General features: G+C 38.1%; 1 protein-coding gene across 2 annotated transcripts; it reads right to left on the bottom strand.

Moving 5' to 3' along the window:
* Positions 1-2,067: 2,067 nt before the first annotated feature.
* ino80db (INO80 complex subunit Db) lies at positions 2,068-14,829 on the bottom strand. Of its 2 annotated transcripts, none has more exons than XM_042725585.1 (10): positions 13,731-14,829; positions 11,914-12,160; positions 11,105-11,841; positions 10,919-11,018; positions 9,441-9,653; positions 7,503-7,609; positions 7,161-7,294; positions 6,842-7,074; positions 6,618-6,775; positions 2,068-4,191 (listed from the first exon to the last, which is right to left on the bottom strand). In XM_042725585.1, the coding sequence occupies exons 2-10, from the start codon at positions 12,129-12,131 to the stop codon at positions 3,458-3,460; spliced, it is 2,634 nt and encodes an 877-aa protein (XP_042581519.1). In that variant the 5' UTR covers positions 12,132-12,160; positions 13,731-14,829; the 3' UTR covers positions 2,068-3,457. The 2 variants fall into 2 exon arrangements, with proteins under 2 accessions (XP_042581519.1, XP_018941520.2); XM_019085975.2 differs by having other exon boundaries at positions 14,049-14,829.
* Positions 14,830-14,968: the final 139 nt, after the last annotated feature.

Here is a 14,968-nt window from a genome sequence, read left to right as displayed (position 1 = left end):
GAGTACAGTATGGGAGCCGTTGCTAGGTAACGCCAGAGCCCCGGGCTCGCGCGGAGGAGCATCCTCGCGCCCCTCTTAGCAGTGCAATGAAGGAAAATAGATTTGCATCAGCTCTGTCATTATGAGCAGTATCGTCGTCATCCTTAAACGCTTGTTTCATGTGCAGACTAATTTCGAGAGGTGGGAAGACAGACTACACAAAATGCCTCGTTTGGTATTTCGCTCTCTGTAGTACCACACAGAATCGTCCGTTTCACTCCAATTTGTACTAGCAGAGTTTCGTTCGTGAACGAGTCCGTAGTTTTGAACGAATCGTTCTTGGAGCGTTTCCATCCTACAGCCTCACTGTTGGTCAAAAACGAGTCCCCGTATATACTTAAAATATACCTTTGAATGTACTTGTAATGTATGATTATGTCTGTTGTTTTCTTGTTACGCGTGAGAAGCTGCGAAGGTTGCTGAGTGAACTACCCGAATGAATCAAACTGAATCGATTTGATCAAACGAGTGATTTATTCGTGACCGGTGTCTCACATTAATGGTCACTATAACCCAATAAAAAAACCATTCACCAAAGAGGGTACCTATTAAAAGTCATTTGAGCCAATGGGATCGCTTGGGAGAGTAGATCTGATGTACTGATTGAGATCCTATACATCCCCGGATTTCGAGGGGGTTCTCGATTTGTCACCACACCGGCATTTAGTTCTGATTCTAAACAGGTCATTGTTAGACCTAAACGGTTAGATCCATTCCTCGATTCTGATTGGTCAGCAGCTGTGTTTTATTCACATTACAGCACGGCTATGACCTCTTCACCAAATGGTTTGGTGTAACACTTAACCACCCTTAGTAACATAAACAACCAATAATATAGAATCAAAACTGTTTCATGTGTTATGTATTTCGGCAAAATTAACAGTTTGATATTTATTTAATGAAGTATGACTGACTTCTGCTGGCGCTATTGCATCTTTCAGTTTTAATTTTGAGACCCCGCCCTCATGCTGAGATGTGCTGACGTGTGCCCGTCTGTGTGGAAGTCAAAGTGAGGAGGGAATATTACTGTATTTATTAGTTTTGTGTTTCAGATATGATTCTGTAGCCATGTCCATCAGTTTACACTGTAATGACGCTTGCAAACTCGCAAATCGGTCTGATTTAAAATTAAGACAGAAAACTGACGATTTCTCATGCTAAGAGATGAGCAGAGAAAATATTATATATGGTGTTAAAAAAAATAACACAGGATAAGAAGAGTTCCTATTCTGTTTTTCTTTAAGCTCCATTAGATGAGAGGCATGTTCGGAACATTCTATTGCCGTTTACTGTTGCAGAACTATTTTTAGAGGACAGCATTTAACAAACTTGCTTAAAAAAACGTAACATTTCAATTCATACATTTTTGGTTTTAATATTTTTATTGTGTGGTAGCCGTTTTATAAAAGCAATAAGGTACCCAAAGCCGTGCTGTATCGTGAATAAATCACGGCTGAAGGGCTTCGCGTCGTGCCTAACAACGCCCTTCAGCTGTGATTTATTGTAATGTGCATATTTTAATATAGCTAGGTTAGAAAGACTCGTTTCGGTCCACATTTTATCGTATTGGTTGAGGAAGTCATTAAACAGACAAAAATACTGTTTATTTGATATTATAGTATAATATAATATGCACAGAAAAAACCCCAAAAACAAATCATTTTGGTTAATGGATTCAAAAGATTCGAGTCACTGGGATGAATCTATCAGTAATATTCTCACTGCAAAAGACTGGATCACATTATAATTCCTTTGGCGCCCTCTGCCGTTTTTTCAAGTAATATTCTCGTCGACAAGGTCGAAGTCCACAATTGAACAGCTCCTAGTTTGCAATTTCATTCTGTTTAGAAAGCCAGCCAAAGGTCCTATATGTTATGAATCATTTCTGTCCCTGGTACTTTTTAGTTTGCCCACAGAATGACTTAATACAGATATTGCAGTCTTATAGTGCTATCAGTGTCTTCTTTGCAACACAAAACTTGCAAATTGCTGTTGACTGCCCATTGAAAATAATGAATCCACACAAAGTCGTGGTCATAGCAGTTTTTAATTCACACATTTCAAATAAAACAAATAGAATTTCTCTTACACATTGTCTACACGCACGCCCACATCCAAGCACTTAAGTAACAAAAGTAAACATGTCAATACATAAAAATACCTTGAACAAAGAAGAGGACCATAACATTTTAATAGGTTATAATAAACTTTTTTGTTGACTTGATACATTCAGTGAATAAGTATAAAAAGTATATGAGACGACCCTCGGTGTGCAAGGATATCTGTCAGTATGCCCGTTGTTGGTAAAAGCAGCATAATCTGGTACAACGGCAAGTCTACCAAACCACAATTATATATCATTATCCGTTTTATAAAGATATCAAATTAAGGTTAAACCTCACTGTTCTCTTTAAAAGCTTAACTGCCCAAAAACGATTTCATTATATTGGTCAGATAGATATACTGATATATAGAGATTTTCTGGTGTGGACATAAAAAGAGGCTTTCTTGTAAGCCACTTTGGTAAGAAAGCATCTGCAAAGAAGATAAATGGGAAAATGCACATGTCGACTTGGCATGACATAGGGGTAAAGGCATCATAACTACTCTCATTAAAAGCCATATTGAGATAACTGATTATAGCTTTACACCATTTATTTCCCACAACTGCTATCACTTCAGCTAAAGGCCTTACAAAGGAGCACATTGAACACTCAGAATCAAAGTTTAATACCCTCAAGTAACTTTATGGTAATGTGAGACGTTAAAAATAGGGAGTAAATGCAAATTTTTATGTTTTCAAAAGTGAAATTTTGTGCATTTACAGGTTTTTACCCAGTGACAATGCAATGTGTATTTTGTTGATTTGCAACACACTGATTATAAAGGTGTTACACAGCTTTTATGGCAGGCACTTACACTTAAGAGCAAGACCCCATAGTTTATCGGCTACTAAAAGCACATAAACACCATCTGCCAAACAATATGCTTTTTAATCATCACACGGGACACAAAATAGTGATACAACCATGACACCTTTGCCCTTGTGTTCGCCACTGACAAACTTGCCCATTATCTCTAAACAAGAACCACATTTTCACCAGTTACCACACGTTTTCACTCAAAAAAACTAATTGTGCAGTCTGCTACTCTATAAATATATTAAATATGCATTTAAGGATATAAGTGATATTAATGGCTAAAATCCATCTATGTTTGCTTTTCGAAAAAAGCAACTATTTTAAGCCGACAAGGAAATTTATTGCTTGATGTTATTTCTTGGTGAGGGAAAAAGATGCAGAGGACTGAGAAGACGAACAGAATGACCCTGACATGTGGGGGTTGGGGGGTTATGGGAAATCATCTGCAACATGTTCCCTGAACACTGTGACTGTAGCAAATTGGTTCTGCCTGCAGTTCAGGCCTGGTCCATAGGTGGCGCCGGTGTACTATGGTGCGGCTGCAAGTCTGCTGGGATCCCACAGTGATTAAACAGTTGGGGTAGAAGGTGCTTGGTTTGGGATGTTGGTGACGAGGGCGAGGATGCAGGTATGGAGCGAGTGACGGGCACAGTCTGAGGCAAAGCGGAGAGTGCCGAACTGGGCTGACAGGGGGCCGAGGGCACGGGGGTCATTGGCGTTGAGAGGGCTGTAGACATCAGCAGGCCATCCGAGGCAATAAGGCTGTGAAATTGTAAGGAATCGTTGAGGGGGAGGGCGAGAACGCCCCAGGAGCCATGAGAGATGTCCTCATCCTTTCCAAGTGGCAGTTCACTCAGATCTGCTTTGGAGTTATCCATCTTGGCTAGGAGATGAGGCTGTCTCTGTGAGTATGTGTCTGGGAGATGCCCCACAGAGGATGGAGGAGTGAGAGGGGGCTGTGGTGATGGAGGTGATGGGGGAAAAGCATCTTCGGAGGTGGGGAGCAAACTGGGGTCCAGCTCCAGGCTGGAGAGAGTCTCAGCAGAAAGCCTTCCACTCAGTAGATCCACGACTCCCACCGGCATGCTTCGGCAATCAACAGCTTCTACGGGACCAAGCTCAGCCATTCCGCTTAGACATGCAAGGGATTCTGGGTATGAGCCCATGGCCTGCAGAACGCGAACCAATTCTTCGGCTTCCTCAGAGGTGGGCAACAGCTCACTATTCTTGCCTGTTAAGACAAACAAACATGAATTATAGAAAACCAAATGATTGTCAACCAACAAACGAAGCAAGGAAAGAAAGTAGATAGAAATTACCAGAAAAAGACATAGAAAACAGATATTATATAAGGCTAGGTAAAAATATCAATTTTCTGATTAGATATAAATTCTTAAAATTCCATCATCAAACTTTTACTTTATGCCAGTGCTTTCTACAGCCCCACAGAAAGAGAGATCATATTTATTCTATCTGCAGTCAAACCATAAAATAATGACAAATAACAAGTCTTTATTTGAATCAAGTACAAACCCGATTCCAAAAAAGTTGGGACACTGTACAAATTGTGAGTTGAAAAGGAAAGGAATAATTTACATATCTCATAAACGTTTATTTTATTCACAATAGAATATAGATAACATATCAAATCTTGAAAGTGAGTCATTTTGAAATGTCATGCCAAATATTTGCTCATTTTGGATTTCATGAGAGCTACACATTCCAAAAAAGTTGGGACAGGTAGCAATAAGAGGCCGGAAAAGTTAAATGTACATATAAAGAACAGCTGGAGGACCAATTTGCAACTTATTAGGTCAACTGGCAACATGATTGGGTATAAAAAGAGCCTCTCAGAGTTGCAGTGTCTCTCAGAAGTCAAGATGAGCAGAGGATCACCAATTCCTTCAATGCTGCGGCGAAAAATAGTGGAGCAATATCAGAAAGGAGTTTCTCAGAGAAAAAATTGCAAAGAGTTTGAAGTTATCATCATCTACAGTACATAATATCATCCAAAGATTCATAGAATCTGGAACAATCTCTGTGCGTAAGCGTCAAGGCCGGAAAACCATACTGGATGCCCGTGATCTTCAGGCCCTTAGATGGCACTGCATCACATACAGGAATGCTACTGTAATGGAAATCACAACATGGGCTCAGGAATACTTCCAGAAAACATTATCGGTGAACACAATCCACCGTGCCATTTGCCATTGCCGGCTAAAACTCTATAGGTCAAAAAAGAAGCCATATCTAAACATGATCCAGAAGCGCAGGTGTTTTCTCTGGGCCAAGGCTCATTTAAAATGGACTGTGGCAAAGTGGAAAACTGTTCTGTGGTCAGATGAATCAAAATTCTTTTTGGAAAACTGGGACGCCATGTCATCTGGACTAAAGAGGACAAGGACAACCCAAGTTGTTATCAGCGCTCAGTTCAGAAGCCTGCATCTCTGATGGTATGGGGTTGCATGAGTGCATGCAGCATGGGCAGCTTACACATCTGGAAAGGCACCATTAATGCTGAAAGTTCTAGAACAACATATGCTCTCATCCAGATGTCATCTCTTTCAGGGAAGACCTTGCATTTTCCAACATGACAATGCCAGACCATATACTGCATCAATTACAACATCATGGCTGCGTAGAAGAAGGATCCGGGTACTGAAATGGCCAGCCTGCAGTCCAGATCTTTCACCCATAGAAAACATTTGGCGCATCATAAAGAGGAAGATGCGACAAAGAAGACCTAAGACAGTTGAGCAACTAGAAGCCTGTATTAGACAAGAATGGGACAACATTCCTATTCCTAAACTTGAGCAACTTGTCTCCTCAGTCCCCAGACGTTTGCAGACTGTTATAAAAAGAAGAGGGGATGCCACACAGTGGTAAACATGGCCTTGTCCCAACTTTTTTGAGATGTGTTGATGCCATGAAATTTAAAATCAACTTATTTTTCCCTTAAAATGATACATTTTCTCAGTTTAAACAGTTAATATGTCATCTATGTTGTATTCTGAATAAAATGTTGAAATTTGAAACTTCCACATCATTGCATTCTGTTTTATTCACAATTTGTACAGTGTTCCAACTTTTTTGGAATCGGGTTTGAGTATTAAAAAAAAATTATATATATATATATATATATATATATATATATATATATATATATATATATATATATATATATATATATATATATATATAGAAGCCTTTTATTCAGAAAGGACATATTTAACTGATCAAATGTGTTATTTCTAATGCTATAAAAACATTTCTATTACAAATTCAAACAAATGCTGTTCTGTTAAACATTTCATCTATCAAAAAATCCTGTAAAAAACTTTCTTGGTTTCCACAAAATTAAGCTGTTTTCAACACATAAAAAGAAATTTCTTGAGCATCAAATCAGCATATTAGAATGATTTATGAACGATCATGTGATGCTATAATGGCTCCTGAAAATTCAGTTTTGACATCACATGAAAAAATTACATTTCCAAAAAATGTCAAATAGAAAACATATACTTCAAATTGTAATTTTACTCCACAATATTACTGTTTTTACTGTATGGTTGATCAAATAAATGAAGCCTTGTTAATCATAAGAGAATTCTTTCAAAAACAATCTTACCGATAAAAACAAAAAAAAAATTATATTACCTTCAAAAAGATCAAAGTCCTGCAGGTCATCAGGGAGTCGAGAAAGAACATCTGAGAAATCCTCCTGATTCAACTCCAGGTCATGTGGAATGTCGCTGATGTCATTGGTGATGTCATCTGGAAATTCATCTGCACTTAAATCAGGAGTTAAAGGGCTCCTGCAAAAACAAAGATGATGAGCGCACACTTACAGACACACACATTCAAACACACTCGGCTCTCACCTTATGCCAGAGGGCTGAATGGGCAGGCACAAGATGGAAGGCATTCCCAGGTTACCCTGAGGCTGCGCGGGAGGAATGGGTTTCTGAGGTCGCTTTGGTGCTCCTCTCTTTCCTTTCTTCTTATGCTTCTTAGTGAGTGCTGGAGGCTTGGCTTTCTTCAGTGGTCTGTGCCGCTGAATCTGCTGGTGGTGGTGGTACGTTCTCCGGCTGATATCACCTCGAAGGAAATTGTCCTGTAAAGTACCATTAGCGCACACACGGTTAAATTAGTTACTAGCAAAAGTTTTTTTACGCAATGAAATAGTCTTCTGTTTCTCACCATTTTCTTGGCATGCTCATCACAAAGTGGCGTCTGGTGCGTGATGTCAAAGACAGGGATGGAACACTGAGCTCCATCTGCAAAGCGAGCTGTGCAGCTTGAGAACAGCTGCTGAGAACGGTTCTGAAGGATATCTACAGAGTGCCATTAAGGACACAACACAGGGAACATAGACAATCGTAAAACTTTAGTCAATCACCAAACAGATGGTTGGTTGACAAGTCACAGGACAAGTTGTTCAGAAATGCAGATGAACAACCAAAGGCAGTTTGCTTTTATTTTTACAGGTACATTTGAGTTTAGTTCTGACTAATTCAAAGAATAAGAACTTTGAGAGGATACGCTGAAAGCAGTGCCTGGTGAACGGTAAGGCTGAATTTCTGCAGTCTTCACCTTTCACGACAGCTGAACACAACCCTGAGTCATCTCCAGCCAATGGTACTGCAGTGCTGTGGAATCAAAACAAGAAAACAAATACTGCAACATAAATCTTACAAAGTAGAATACTGAATCATTTGAGTCAAGTACTTAGAGCTTATTCACATTTGGCTCCCAAACTCTGGAATAGCCTTCCAGACACACTCTCTCTGTTTAAATGTAGATTAAAGACACATCTCTTTAGCCAAGTAGTTACAAAATGCATCTCATAACCTTGTTCTTCAGTTACATCTGATGCACATTTTCATTCTTTTGCTTGGGTTGAAGCAAAAGTTGGAACAGCAGCTATGCTAATTTTTCTCTATTACCTCCTCTGTTTCTGCCACAGGATGTAACTAGAAATTACACAAGCAATTACCAACCCTCAGACAACATACAAAACTACCAAATTTTGCATTACATGACATTATCTAACTGCTTGATTTTTACCGTACATTTCTGCCATATGAAAATCAACTTGAGATAGTCACCACTGATAAGCTATTACTAAATATAATGTAGAAATGTAATTTTCTGTAAAGTTGCTTTTCAACGATTTACTTCGTGAAAAGCGTTATACAAATAAACTTGAATTGAATTGAAAAGTACTGAATGCTTTGTCATGCACATTAGGAGTGTAAATCAGACGTTTCATTATGACATGATCGGACATTGTTTCTCATATTCAGCAATACAGTATTTGCTGATATTTCAAAACTTTTGATAAGCATCAAGGGCCTGTTTCAATATTAAGATATTATGTATGTGCCTATTATACATAAACAGTCATATTTTAATAGCTCGAAATGCAATCAAATTATTAGTGCTGTCAAACGATTGATCGCATCCAAAGTAAAATTTTTGTTTTCATACTATATGTATGTGTACTGTGTATATTTATTATGTATATATAAATACACACGCATACAGTACATTTTTTAAATATTTACATGGACATAAATTTAAATATTTATATTCTTATATTTCATGTTATATATTATATTATATATTATAAAGGAAAAATATGTCACATGAGACCATTAGTTGGCTGATAAATGATCATTATTGGCTTTTGCAGTGATATAAGTGTTTCATCACAAAATGATCAGACACTGATTCTCTTAAAATAGCGCATAAAATAGCATTTGCCGATAAAATATTTTCGCAATACAATTACGATTTCACAAGATTCAGAGGCCTGTTATATTTTTAACAACTCACAAAAAAACCCAAAATATGAATAATTAATTGAACTTTTTGGAAACTGCAAATCCTGTATCTATATCTGAAATCTACAACTAAAAATGCATTTTAGGTTTTTAATCATTTAGAAAAATATAAATCAAATGATGTCTACAGAAAAAAAATCAAGTTGCACATGAGATAATCACTTGTCTGATGAGAGCTCATCAGTAGCTTGTGCAATGAGATAAACAATGACAAATTGTCAATGACAAGTCTTTTTGTGTTCTCTAAAATGCAAATCTAGTATATATGTGCATCATATTTTTAGTAGTGCTGTCAAACGAATAATCGCATCCAAAATAAAAGTTTTTGTTTACATAATATGTGTGTGTACTGTGTATATTTATTAGCCTATGTATGTATAAATATACACACACGCGCATGTATATATTTAAGAAAAATATGATAAGTTTATACATACAGTATGTGTGTGTATTTATATATACATACATAAAAAATATACACAGTATACACATATATATTATGTAAACAAATACTTCTATTTTGGATGCGATTAATCGCGATTAATCATTTGACAGCACTAACTGTTAGTCATTTTATCGATCATATCGATGTATTGTTTATTTATACCCTTAATGCACATGTGCGCAGTTTTACCTGGAGGGTGTGGAGGTCTTTTTATATTGTTCCTGAAAAAGCTGTGCAGTGTGGTGAGGTTCCTCTCTTGCTGCCTGCAGCAGGGCTTTACGTAGGGCATGCTGGGATCTCCTCTCCCTCCTGAAGCCCCTCTGCTCTCTGCAAAGGTGCGTGTGTTTTTGTCTCAGGTATGAGCAGAAGCCTGCCAAACGCTCAGCGCGGGAACTGCTGGCACTGTGAGATGGGAAAGGGAATTCTCTAGATCAGCAGTTTTCAAACTGTGGGTTGCAATCCACTGCTGGGTCACAGAGTGTAAGCATTCATGCACTGCCAAAAATATGAAAACATGTATATAATATGTATGTTAAAGATCAAGAAAGTTTTTTCTTGAATTGAAGAAACAAATATACACCACAACCTGATTAATTAAAATAATGTAAAATAAGACAAAACAAGCATTAAAATGAGCTAAAACAACCAAAAATTAACCAAAAAGTTCCTAAAACCTTAAAACTCCATCTGCCATTTATAATGAATTAACATTTTTTGTAGTTACAGTATGCCAAGTTCTAACATATTGTAAAAACTGTGAATGAAAAATATTCATAAAAATCATTATCCTTACAGCTGCACTATTTAACTCTACATTAACTTTATTAAAAATAACAAAACATTTATGAGAGAGTGACAAAAAACTTCTTTCATCTTTCTTGCATCTTCTAAATCATGTCTTTTCCCAAATAAACTTTCATAAATCTATAATGATTTATATTTTAGAGCTGTCGGGATGGATTCACACAACAAACAAGAGAAAATTACTCATTCAACACTGAAAAGGTCCTTGGAATTACTGGATGTAAATAAGTAACAAAAAAAAAAATGTAATTTATTTGTTTATTCATTCTGATAAGATGTCCTGCTGCATCCATGTGTGCACTGGTGCCTCAAACCACATTCATCTGCACAGAGGAACAGAGCCAAAGAACAACCAAAATAATGTTCTTCTGCAAGAAGCATGCAGTTTTATTTATGTATTTTTTTATGTTTTGCTAGAGGGCCAAAAGTTACATAGCCTAGCTTTAATCATTATCATGTAAATCATGAGTAACTGAAAAAGTAATAAAATTTCAATGGTTAAAATTAGTGAGAACCCTGAAGAACACTCAGCTCTTCAAACTTCTGGAAACCTGCCATTTTATTTACTGACCTAGGGGTGGCAGGTTTTCGAATATTGTTGCGGACAATGGGAGGGGGTCAAAAAGATTGAGAACCACCCCTCTAAATCTGATCCTCAAGCATTACCTTGAAAGATTAGTAAAGCAATTTAAGCCTTCATTGAAGGTCCATTCAACGTTTGTACCATTTTTGAGAATGGAGGACATTAATACTGATTTGAGATTAGATTATTCTATTATATGTAGTTGTAGTAAAGCAAGTTGCAGTTTAGCAATCTTATCGTTTGGTGGATGAATGTTTGTCGTACTAATGGATGACTGTACCTTTCCTCAAAGTGCTTCTCTTGTAGCCTCTGGCACTGATATGACATTAGTTTCCCCACGTCTCCATCTTCCTCTTCACTGTCTTCTGACCAGTCAAACCCTAGAAAACAAATTGTGTCTGTCATGAAATCAAACTAAAACTCAAATAAGCTTAAAATGTCAAAATCTCAGCTCACAATTACCTACCTAAATGTGGGTTCAGGTCTTGGTACCTCCCCCTATGTTGGTCCATCAATCTATGGAACTTCTGCAAACATGGAGCTTGTTGTTGCATGGCAACTGAGTGCACTTTTATTAAACGTCTATGTATGTCATCACAGCTTGATGCTGTCCCTGAAGCTGCAGGGATAACCTTTTTGTCAAATGCATGATTAAAGTCCAGTTTAATCTTGTTATCAGCTGAAGCCGTTTCTATTGAGCCCTGACGGCTGTCCTGAAGAGTTAATGAGGTTTTGAATAACGAACCTGAACAAACAGCAGGGGATTGTGAGATTTCTGCGCGAGGGGAGGAGGGAACTTTGGGTGTTTGTGTGGTTCTTCCAGTCTGTGGAGGAAGGAGGCAAGGACGTGGAAGTGTTGAAGACAGAGAAGTGGTTCTGAGATGGTTTGGGAAGGCTGGATCCACACTGCGATCTTGCTCTTTCTGCTTATGGTTCAGAGCTTGGCTTTCTTGGGGCTTCTTTAGGAATGTGCCACTTGATTTTATCATTTTTTCCCCCCTACAAAAGGCGAATGGATCTGAGGGGAGGAGACAAGCCAGGGAGGGTGGTGGGGATGGAGGTAAAAGCTCAAGCCCGTTGTGGGTCTTCAGAGCCAGGGATGGAACGGTAATGTTGAGGGCCAAAGACTCTATTGTATCTTGTTTCTTCTTTCGCTCCTTCTTGGGGAGGACACCCATAACCTGAAGGTGACTATTACAATACCTAAAAGACAAACAGGTTCTTTTTTCCACTATTCTTTAAACATGCACAACATTTGTTAATCAAAAAACCTACTTTCGGTCATGAGCCTTGGGTATGGGATTGGTGCAGCGCTGGCTATTGTACTTGGCTACATATTCGCACTGCCGGAAAGGAGCGGTCCGGTCCTCAAGCACATGCCGGATGCAGAAAGCATAACCGTTGAGCCGGCGTTGCTTGCAAAGCTTTGGGCTATATGAACACAGAGGCTTGTGGTCCACCTCCGAGTAGTGGATGTGTTTGCCTTCATACATCCCAGGGCTGGAACTCTCCGGAACATCAGCTGATGAAACACAGTATGTGATATTAGATTTAAAATGAATGTAAATGTTATGTATGAATTTTTAAAAAAATTTATTTAAAAATTAATTATTGTGTTCACTTTTCTTTCCAGGTATAAAATGGGTTAGAATACACTACACAACTTCTGCCCTGATTTGCAGTCTGGACAAGTGACTATTATCAGAGTCAGTCTGCAGATATTGGGCAGTCGGTATTGACAGATTTCTCCGAAAATCTCAGTTTCAGACTATGATTTTATCCAGTTGGAGGATATCAAACATGTTTGATATTTTAAGATGATTTTACAACAAATACTGTTTTGATTTGTCATGCATCTGGAAGCAACAAGACACATTTTTCTGGGTGAGTTTGGTGTGTTCTGTGGTATAGGGTGATCCTCAGTGGTTTAGTATATAGTGTTAAGTTTTTCTCTGTAACCATTTACAAAGCCGGCAAGTGTATGATATCTAGTATTTTAAAATCTGTTAAGATTTAAAGTCTTGTAGGGTATTCCAGCATTTCCTGTAATATTCATTTTATTAATTTCAATTGCAGACAGCTACTGTTGACCCTGCAGTTGCCCTAAACTGTATAGGCTGCAGATACATAATGATAGTTGACATTTGAAGAGAACAGAAATCATCAAAGCTCTCAGTTCTTCCACTATTATTGTGTTCCTTCATGGTGTATACGAACCAATGTATACGAAACTACAAAGGTTATGTACTGCAACACTCAAACAGCTATAATGAAAGCATGGATATAATATGACAAGCTTGCTTATCTGCAGGTCAATTCACACTGAATTTAAGTAGTGTTCAATATATGTTGCAGTCACCTCTAACATCGAACAAATCTGAACTCTGCATATCAAAGCACTCATCAAAGCATGCAGTATGTAGGATGTTCAGCATAAACAGCTCAAACCATTAAATATTAAAGTGACAGGAAGCAGGAAAAGTAGCCCGTTTTAAGCAATCAATAACACATTAAAAAAAAACAGCTGGTGTAAGCAAAGCTTTTAGCAGGTGAAGCACTAAATCATACAATGATGGCTTATAAAAGTGTTTGGGCATAGTACAATACGTTTGACATGCAAAGCAACTTTGAAAACGCAAGGGGACGGTGGACAACCCGCCTACTACTCTATCATGTACTTGGGCAGCACTATCAGTTACTTTTGAGGCAAGGATTGAGCAAGTTGGGTGTAGCGCCTGAAGTAACAATTTAATTCTTTTTACGAAAGATACGGCCAAAATCAGCGCGCCAGAATCTATTTCTTTGTTGCGTCGTTCAAATTTTTCGAAGGCATTTTGAAACTTTGTAACTGTTGTCGAAATATTTGTTTAAGCGCTAGAGAGACTCGGGACCGATAATAAGCAAAATACCTGTCAAACGAAAATACGCGTTGTCGACCACCGGAGATGTTTGTGAGTTTCGGGGTATTATTTAACAGGTAAATTTAGATTAGTTTCACGGGTTTAAGTTGTAAAAAAATTGCAAGAAAAACAGATATCTTATACACATCTTGAGGGCAAGTATTCCTTTATTTCTGCGCAATTCGTAGTTACCGTTGGCCTGTGAAACCTCCCGAATCCCCCGAGTCGAGTAACGAGGCACCCGCCTTGCAGTGCGTGATAAGCGGGCTTCCGCCTTTACTTGAGTCCGTTGCTTCCCGGCAGCCGCTGAGTCCCCGATCGCTGCGGCCTGTGCTAAACAAGCTACGCTGATCTTTCCATACGGTCGACGGCTATTACTTTCAACGGGGATTTTCCGCCTCTACCTTTACGCTTTACGCTAGCAGATTTAGTTTTTTAACGCGTGGATATAATTTTACACGAATCCTACTGGCACATCTTTGTCGATTATTAAAATAAAACTAGCCGTACACAAGGAGAAGGCGGTGTTGGTTTAGTCATCGGATGCGAGGCTTCTTACAGCACAACTACAGGCACTGGGGGGACATGACAACAGCCAACAGTGCAACAACAACCTCTGCAACCATTTTGGAATTCAACTTTGTACGTTCATTGTCGGCTTTTAGAAAGATGACAGATCTTGCAAACACATCATATGGATTGAACGTTTGAGTGCCCGGCTGTCAGAAGTGTTCAGAACAGCGTCAAGTTTTATTTAAGCCGCAGTCATTGATTTTAAGTTTGAGGGATCTCCCCCAAAGTCTTTCCGACAGCCTCCTCTCACGCGTCTCATCCATGCCTGGAATGACATCACTGACTTCAAATACAGTGCAATCTCACGTGCGAAGACAACATTCTTGTCAGTCATATTTTCCCTTCCCTGCTGTCAATAAATGTTATCAAGACGACAGGGCTTGTGATATAAACTCTAAAGCAGGTGTTAGTGGGGGAAAAGAGATTTTGAAGTGACCAAGGTTGCCCCCTATCAATCTTCTTCAGTGATGTCAGAATGATCCAGACATAGAAATAAAATGTATATAAAGGTGTTACAGACTTTAGGACATGTGAAAAGTTTTATCAATAAAATGGAACTTAGGATAATCAATTACTCTGCTATTTAATGTATTTTAAGATAATACAATGAATCAAATTTAAAATGAACTAAAATATAGTTTTGTCAAATTAAATATATATTTTTAGAGCAAAACAGGCTTTATGTTGCACTTAATCCAACATCATTAAAAAGAAAAAAACAATCGAGATCCTTTTTTTTTTTCGAAAGCATTTTCTCCTTACACTTCCATCCTAGATTCTAAATGAATCAAAACCGATTTTTTTTTCTACTGTGTCCTTGCTTTGAATAATTTATACAAGCAATGTGAACGGTGACA

This window comes from Cyprinus carpio, chromosome B6 (genome assembly GCF_018340385.1).
Source record: "Cyprinus carpio isolate SPL01 chromosome B6, ASM1834038v1, whole genome shotgun sequence".
NCBI lineage: Eukaryota > Metazoa > Chordata > Actinopteri > Cypriniformes > Cyprinidae > Cyprinus > Cyprinus carpio.
Note: the sequence above shows the minus strand (reverse complement) of the source record. Positions and strands in the feature narration are given on the sequence as shown.